The 9,594-nt window shown below is 35.4% G+C and overlaps 1 protein-coding gene across 1 annotated transcript; it reads right to left on the reverse strand.

Annotated features, from left to right (window-relative positions):
• Positions 1 to 5,667: 5,667 nt before the first annotated feature.
• Positions 5,668 to 6,132, reverse strand: LOC111693863. Its single transcript, XM_023459777.1, has one exon. The coding sequence runs from the start codon at positions 6,130 to 6,132 to the stop codon at positions 5,668 to 5,670; it is 465 nt and encodes a 154-aa protein (XP_023315545.1).
• Positions 6,133 to 9,594: the final 3,462 nt, after the last annotated feature.

The following is a 9,594-nucleotide window of genomic DNA, read 5'->3' on the forward strand; positions in this document are numbered from 1 at the left end:
ACTGTTTTTTGATGGATGCGCAAATGCGGTTTGTGTCGAAATTTCTTCTCGCAAAAATCACATGCGTAATATCTTCGATTCTCGTTTGAAACAACAATGTCTTTTTCACGTAAGTTTTCTTGTGAGATGGCTGGCCCGGATTTGTTCTTACTTCTGTTCATTTTCAAGTCTGAATTGAGCGATTGATTCTTCTATTCAATACTACGGAAATTGAACGAATGAAATTTTACTTTTGATAATATATCTTGTTTGATCGGATAAGAGAAGAGTCGTACTTATTTGTTTTCCATTCATGAAGGGACAATATCAAGATTGTTGATGTTCGTATTGTTTATAATTAAGACCCGAATTTATTCGTTGATAATTTTAAAATATCCCGGTGTAGGTTTATGAAGCTCATAAGAGATTTCTGCAAAGATTACTATTCATTATCTGACTGAAAATGGCAAATTATCACGTATTTTTTCTTGCAACGGAATAGTGAAGAAAAAATAACGTGATGATGCCGTAGATACGAAGTTTAGAAATGATTGAATCGATTTAGGAATTCGATTGAAAGAATTCTCTTCCACAATCACAAGAAGTGCTCGGTGAAAGGTAAACCGATAAAGAAATGTTTGTACATTGAAAACAATGACACGTCTTGAAACAGATTTATTCAAGATAGATGGGTAAAACTGTCAACAATTTTAGCCAAATTATTAAGTTTAATAACTTTAAAGTTGATCTGCAAAGATAGAGATTGTTTATGACAAAAATTTTCAAACACTCTGATAGTTGAGAGTGCAAATTCTGCGTACATATATATATGTGATCTTTTACAGTACATTTACAGTATACAAAACAGGTCTGTATATATGCTGGCGTTCTTGGTAAAGGTATTTATAGTCCTTTCTTAAAAAATCATGTGAAGTCGTTTTATTCGTCACTTAATTGGTCGAACAGTAACTGCGCCTCGCTTCATGATTGGTCGGAATCTCACGTCGGTCGTTCATTTAATTTTTTTAGTGGGAAAACTTGAATGTGGCGTTTGCTTTAATGTTTATATTTTTAAGTCATCGATTATTTTAATTTCACGTGATCAGTTGACGCGCGGAAAGCAAGACAAATGGCATTTATTAGCGCTTTCGATCAGTCAACAACAACTTCTGAGAGAATCGGTGCCAATTGAATTCAACTATTTAACCAGAGATAAATACTCAAAGTGTCATGCTGTCTTGACACTTTTTGTACAATTGAATTAATTTTGTGATTTATTTTAACAGTAGCATTGTACAAAAATATGACTGCACTCTTGTGTTTGTCAATAATTTGTACATTATTAACCAACCCACCGGTAGCATCAATTGAAATAGTAAAATTAAGATCCTTTACTTATTTGAGAACTTGTATTTGATTTTCTGTCCAGAGCCAAACCTCAAAGGTCTCAGTGAGAAAATTTCTTACACATTGATAAGCGTTCATTATTGATAGCGTAGATTGAATCTTATCACCAGGAAAGTCTTAAAGATTAATATCATCATCTCTTGCTTCTTGACGTACTGTTTCATATCCTAAAGAAATTGAAAGAGAGGGGTTTCCAGTCCCACTATCGTTTAATAATTCAGCTGCTTTTTTGTGTTCGAAATGTCACCGTTAGGTGGCGCAAAGCGCATATATAATTCATGCAGAAGAATTGGTTAAGTATGTTAATTAAATATAACTAAGAAAACTTGTGATTTTGGAGGCCTCGAGAGAGGCAAAAGATAGGTGAATATATAAAAGTGAGTTATTTAAAAAGTGAATCTCGACTAGTTTCTTTCATCTCCCTCCAATTAACCCTCACCTCCCAATCGAGGACCTCGGGCGTATAGTAACTCGCAAACTAGCCGACGGCTCGCTATATCTAGTAGCTCGAGCAGGCAGTTTTCCGTAGCGGACGAAAGTACAACGAGACCTCGGCGATCCGTAGCAACGCAAGTACGGGCGGACGACTCAGCGAGCAGCCTCGAGAGTCAACCCGAGCGTTCAACTACAGCAGTTTATATGCTATAGGTTTTTCATGAAGCAATATTTTTTTAGCTTCTTTTCTTCTGTCATAAGCTAGTCTTCTTCGTTTATCATGGAGGTTTCCAACAGTGTTTCAATGTAGTTTTGATACGGATTTTAATACTAGGTACACTTGACCGTCCTTTGCAATCGCCTTTGATTGTATTGAATCATTATTTACAATAACCGGAAAAATCACATTTCTGCTCACACTTGTCGCTTGCGTAGTCTTTTCGACCTTAATGTACGACCCTAGTAGAATTTTGCACTCTTTTCTCGCATCTACTTAATATTATAAGATAAATAATTAACCCATGGGATCGATCAGGCTATTTCTTAAGAAAAAAGAAGAGATAAATTCATGGCTATTGTTAACAACTTATGAGTTGCATTGGTCAGTGTTTCCAGCTCTTCTTGGTTATAAAATTTTTATATAGATCAGAGTCTAATATTACGCCTACAGGACAATTTTTCCATGTACTGTAACATAACAAATTTTCAAGAAAATGCGTCGTCCATGGGTTTATTTAAAACATTCTGAATCTTATCTACAAGTAATATGTTCGTGAACGTATGCATAATTATTTGTGTTCATTCACGAGTGTTTTCACAATTTAAATATGGGCGCTAGCAACGTATAAAGTTATTTTCCCGAACAACTCGTTCAAACGAGGCAAATATAAAAACAAGAGAGCCAAATTGATCTGTAAGTTAAAAAGCTTAAAATGTCAGTATTCTTGCGAATCGAGTCACGATCATCATGTCGTAATCGCGATTAATTTGGCACAATGCATAATACACATCGCAATGACGACATGTTGGAAACGAAGATAGATAAGCCTGAACCTAATGCTCAACTTGCAGTGCTCAAATGATGCATATAAATGACCGAATATCATCTTAGCCTGTGAGCATCTCTTGGTGAGCGTAACTTGTGAGTCTCATTCCATTTATCTCTTTTTCGTACTGTTGCAATTATAGGATTTTTATTTCAATAACAATTAATTATTGTAAGCTAGAAAAATGCGTGATCAATTAATATTTTAATACATATGGATTAAATTAAAATTTATTAAGGGTTTATCGACGAATAAATATCTACGTATAATTGTAAAATTCATAAAATATGTACAAGTAGAATTGTATCGGCTTGGTCACATTGAAAAATTATATCGAAGGATACATCGAAGGAAAACATTTCTAGACTAAATATATTGTTAAATTAACTCGATAAAGTGATTCTGAGTACGAGATTCAATGATTGCGTTCATATCTTCACAATCATTGTGTACTTTTTTTCGGTGTCTGACCAAATTAAACCGAAGTCCAAATTTCTTATCGCATTTGTCGCATGCGAAATCTACGACATCTTCGTGAGCTATTAGTTGGTACGAAAACAGATGCGGTTTGTGAGCCGATTTTTTCTGGTCCTTGTCGAATGTGTAATCTTTACCACCTTCGTGTATTGTCTCTTGGTGCCTAAACAAATCCGTTTTTTGTCCAAATTTTTTACAGCGCTTGTTGCATAAGACATTTTTACGACCTTCGGAGACTGTCCTTTGGTGCTGAAACGAATTTGACGCTTTTCCAAATTTATTGTTGCTCTTGTCGCTTGGGTAATCTTTGCATCTGACGTGTAATGTCTGTTGGTGAAGAAGCAAAGTCTCTTTATATCCGAATTTCTTCTCACATTTGTCGCACGCGTAATCTTCTTTACCTTCATGGACTGTTTTTTGGTGCTTCAAAAAATTTGATTTTCATCCGTATTTTTTCTCACGTTTGTCGCACGCATAATCTTTGCGACCTTTGTGGACTACTATTTGGTGCCGAAACAAATCTCTTTTGAGTCCAAATTTCTTCTCGCATTTTTCGCATGCGTAATCTTTTCGACCTTCGTGTACGATCCTTTGGTGAGTAAGCAAATTCGATTTTTGTCCAAATTTCTTATTGCACTTGTCGCATGCGTAATCTTTCCGACTTTCATGTACGGTCCTTTGGTGAGTAAGCAAAGTCGATTTTTTTCCAAATGCCATTTCGCACTTGTCGCATCCGTAATCTTTGCGACCTTCATGGACTGTTTTTTGGTGTATTAGCAAATGTGGTTTTTGTCCAAATTTCTTTTCGCACTTGTCGCATCCGTAATCTTTGCGACCTTCATGAACTATTTTTTGGTGTCTGATCAAATCGGATTTGATTCCAAATTTCTTCTCGCAATTGTCGCATGCGTAATCTTTTCGACCTTCATGGACTGCGTTTTGGTGCCGCAGCAAATCTCCTTTACTTCCAAATTTTCTCTCACACTTGTCGCATGCGTAATCTTTGCGATTTTGGTGAACTGTTTTTTGATGTTTGAGCAAATTAAATTTTTGTGTAAATTTCTTCTCGCACTTGTTGCATACGTAATCTCTGCGACTTTCGTGGACTGTCCTTTGGTGTACTATCAAATTGCTTTGAATTCCAAATTTCTTCTCACACCTGTCACATGCAAAATCTTTGCAACCTTCATGGACTGTTTTTTGATGGATGCGCAAATGCCGTTTGTGTCGAAATTTCTTCTCGCAAAAATCACATGCGTAAAAGCTTCGATTCTCGTCTGAAAAAACAATGTCTTGTTTACGTAAACTTTCTTGTGAGATGGCTGGCACGGATTTCTTCTTACTTCTGTTCATTTTGAAGTTTGAATTAAGCGATCGATTCTTCTATTTAGTACTACGGAAATTGAACGACTGAAATTTTACTTTTGGTAATATATCTTGTTTCATCAGGAAAGAAAAGTCATACTTATTTGTTTTTCATTCGAGAAGGGACGATGTCAAGATTGTTGATGTTCGTATTGTTTACAATTAAGACCCGAATTTATTTGTTGATAATTTATACTTTTAAAATATCCCGGTGTAGTCTTGCGAAGCTCATAAATACCGATAGCTACTCATTATATGACTGAAAATTGTCCTCATCTCTTGCTTCTTGACGTGCTTTTTCATATACTGAAGAAGTTGAAAGGAAGGGGTTTCTAGTCCCACAATCTTTTAAAAATTCAGCTGTTGTTTTATGTTTTGATGTACGTGTAGTAGTTGACGTGTCGCCGATAGGTGGTGCAAAACGCAAATATAATTCACGCAAATGAATTAGTTAAATATGTTATAAAATATTACTTAAAAAAATAAAAATAATATCTGCGTTAATTTATTACGAGACAATAAGCAATATTTTCACTGAGTGTTCTGAGCAGCAAAACATCCTGTAATTTATCGATAAAAATAGCAACAATATAACATTTCGAGGATTATGTAATTTACTGATCGTACAATAAAGTTGATAAAGTAAATGAGATAAACGTTATTCATATTATAACTTAGTCTGTGGCAGATATATATTTTTTAATAATGTCTAATGGCTATGAAGGTGGCACCCAAACTTCAACGTTCCTGCCAATGAAACGCGTCAATGAAACACAAACACGAATATTAACAAAAAAACGTCAAAGTTTATTCAAATTGTCGCTAACGTTTCGCTGAGTTTATCAGCCTCCTCAGAGCGATTGTTAGTAGCGAACGGCTACATGTCAACTGAGAGAAAGTTATGTATAATACACGAAAAACAAAAACATCGATACACATGAGATCGCTCAAATTAAAATTATTTTAAAATGTTGAAATAAACTCTGTTGAGTTTGTCAATATCTTCCTTCTTGTTCAAAACATTGCGTTGGTTATTAATATGTATCATCTCCGAGATCATTCTGGGCCAATATTTTGTTTCTCTGTCTAAAATCCTAACTTGGTCCCACCTCATATCATGACCGGGGTTGCGTAAGGTATGAAGCGCCACGACCGAATCATGATTTTTGCTTTTGCAGGCTCGCTCATGTTCTTTTATTCGCGTTTTTAAAGGTCTTTTTGACTCGCCCACGTAACGAGTATCACAGCTGTTGCATTGCAGTTGGTACACCACACCAGCGGTATCCATTGGTTCCACACAATCCTTGCCAAGTTTTATGATTGGAGCCATCGATCGGTCCTGTAGTGGTATAACCTTGATGTTGTATTTCTTTAGCGTGTTTAGGCACCGATCAAAGAAGGTATTTACCGCCGGCAAACACATAGTGAAGGGTCTCACATCGATCTTGGCAGACAAAACTCCGTCTTCACGAATCAACCTCTTCCTTTGGATATCTTGTAGTCTGATGTTTATATATTTATCAATGAACCTCCGTGGGTAGTCANTTTTTTGTTAATATTCGTGTTTGTGTTTCATTGACGCGTTTCATTGGCAGGAACGTTGAAGTTTGGGTGCCACCTTCATAGCCATTAGACATTATTAAATACACAATGGAAGGTGAAAATAACATATACAAAGATATATATTTGCCTATAGGCAACGCCCCTACTTTACGGAACTTTTATTTTCTAATCGTCATATCGTATTGAATGTAGGCGATGCCATATTTTTCACGAGGAAGCCATTTGCACATGTATTGGTGGCGGGTTTTTTAATGGACGCTTGGAAGAAATATTGCTTAAGATTATATTGGAATTAGATTATATTGGAAGCTAGGGATGCGAGATCAATTAAAATTTTAGTACAAATAGATTAAATTATAGTTAATAAAATACATTTGTGATTAAAAATGTTTATTGACGAATAAATGTAAACGTAAAATTGTTAAATACATAAAATATGTACAAAAGTAATGGATCGGCTTGATGATATTGAAAAAATGTATCGAATAATACAACGAAGGAAAATATTTCTAAACTAAGTATATTCTTAAATTATCTCGAAAAAGTGATTCTGAGTACGAAATTCAATGATTTCGTTCATATTCTCACAATCATTGTGTACTTTTTTTCGGTGTCTGACCAAATTAAACCGAAGTCCAAATTTCTGATCGCATTTGTCGCAAGCGAAATCTATGACATCTTCGTGGGCTATTAGTTGGTACAGAAACAGATGCGGTTTGTGAGCCGATTCCTTCCGGTCTTTGTCGAATGAGTAATTTTTTCGACCTTCGTGTACGATCCTTTGGTGAGTAAGCAAATGCGATTTTCGTCCCAATTTTTTTCCGCACTTGTTGCGTGAGAAATTAATTTGACCTTCATGTTCTGCCCTTTGGTGCTGAAACGAACTCGACGCTTTCCCAAATTTATCATCAAACTTGTCGCCCGCGTAATCTTCTTTACCTTCGTGGACTATTGTTTGGTGCTTCAACAAATCTGATTTTCGTCCAAATTTCTTCTCGCATTTGTCACATACATAGCCTTTTCGATCTTTATGGACTGATTTTTGGTGTTTTACCAATTCCCTTTGAGTAACAAATATTTTATCGCAACCGACGCATGCGTAATCTTTGTGACCTTCGTGGACCGTACTTTGATGCACAAGCAAATGTGATTTGTGTCCAAATTTCTTCTCACACCTGTCCCATGCGAAATCTTTGCGACCTTCATGTACCGTCTTTAGATGGACGAGTAAATGACTTATTCGTCCAAATTTCTTCTCGCAATTGTCGCATGCGTAGTCTTTTTGACCCTGGTGTATTGTTTTTATGTGAAAGAGCAAACTTGATTTCTGGCCAAACTTCTTCTCGCACTGATTGCATGCGTAGTCTTTGTGACCTTCATGAACTGTCCTTTGGTGAACGAGCAAATGCGATTTTTGTCCAAATTTCATCTCGCACTTGTCACATGCGTAGTCTTTTTGACCCTGGTGTATTGTTCTTATGTGGAAGAGCAAACTTGATTTCTGCCCAAACTTCTTCTCGCATTTGTAACATGCAAAATCTCTCCTACCTTCGTGGACCGTACTTTGATGCACAAGCAAATGATGTTTAAGTCCGAATTTCATCTCGCACTTGTCGCATGCGTAATCTTTTCGACCTTCATGGACTGTCCTTTGGTGAAAGAGTAAATGACTTATTTGTCCATATTTTTTTTCGCACTTGTCGCATGCGTAATCTTTTCGACCATCATGTACTGTCTTATGATGGCGTAGCAATTGCGGTTTATGTCGAAATTTCTTCTCGCAAAAATCACATGTGTAATAACTTCGATTCTCGTCTGAAAAAACAATGTCTTGTTCACGTAAATTTTCTTGTCTGATGGCTGGCCTGGATTTGTTCTTACTTCTGTTCATTTTGAAGTCCGAATTAAGCGATTGATTCTTCTATTTAGGTCTACGGGAATTGAACGAATGAAATTTTACTTTCGGTAATATATCTTTTTCATCAGGAGGTATTGTTTACAATGAAGACCCGAATTTATTCGTTGATAAGTTATGCTTTTAAAATATCCCGGCGTAGTCTTGCGAAGCTCATAAATACCGATAGCTACTCATTATATGACCGAAAATTGTCCTCACCTCTTGCTTTTTGACGTTTTTTTTTCATATACTGAAGAAGTTGAAAGGAAGGGGTTTCTAGTCCCACAATCTTTTAAAAATTCAGCTGTTGTTATATGTTTTGATGTACGTGTAGTAGTTGACGTGTCGCCGCCAGGTGGCGCAAAGTGCAAATACAATTCACGCAGATGAATTGGTTAAATATGTTAATTAAATATTTCTTAGAAAAATAAAAATAATATCTGCGTTAATTTATTACGAGACAATAAACGATGTTTTCACTGAGTGCACTGAGCAGCAAAATATCCTGTAATTTATCGATAAAAATAGCAGCAATATAACATTTCAAGGATTATGTAATCTACTGATCGTACAATAAAGTTGATAAAGTAAATGAGATGAACGTTATTCATAACTTATTCTGAAATATATTTTAAAGCAAAGATTATATCATAGAATATAATTTAAATGTAATGTTTTTTCAAGTTGACTTTACATATCATACGTTTTGCAAATTGATTGTCTAATAACCGCTTATATATTGCCTAATTTATCATATAGTTGCGTATCAAAATGAACTCTCTACACACTGAAAGGAATTAGGCTCTCTAGCTGCACTGAGAATACGAATGTCGAGAGAAGGGACTACTTCGATGGCGATGATCGCTGATTACCGCTTCAACTAGTAAGGGTACCTCCAGCTCAATGAGTCGCTGTTATATTTCATTCGCAGAGTAGTGACCACTCTTATGCGAGAATGGTGAGCGGCGAACGCAGTTAGAAATTCGAGCACCATGTATATGAACGATTATATATGAACGGGGTTTACTGTACGAAAGAAGTAAATCGCGTAGCTGTATTTATTAGATTTATTTCGTTGATTGTTTATACATCTTAATGAATGTTTTATTGATTAATTATACATATTATAGGACATATTGTGGTACAATAAATACATTTTCATTCAACTTTACACAAGATACAGGTGGCATTCTTATTATATGGGACAACTGAAGTTCAACTTTTTCTGAGCTTATCTTTTCGATAAAATATGTGATTTTATGTTCGTTAAAATATAATTCTCAATATAATATTACATCAAATATTGCAGACTCAGTATTATCAATATTAATTTTGACAATAGAAATAATTTTGCCTAACTGCTCTTTTGGTTCTACCATACTTGTGATTATGAATAGTAGTAGTAGTAGTAGTAGTTTTACTGGC

The sequence above is a fragment of the Trichogramma pretiosum genome, unplaced genomic scaffold (genome assembly GCF_000599845.2).
Source record: "Trichogramma pretiosum strain Unisexual culture from Peru unplaced genomic scaffold, Tpre_2.0 scaffold120, whole genome shotgun sequence".
NCBI lineage: Eukaryota > Metazoa > Arthropoda > Insecta > Hymenoptera > Trichogrammatidae > Trichogramma > Trichogramma pretiosum.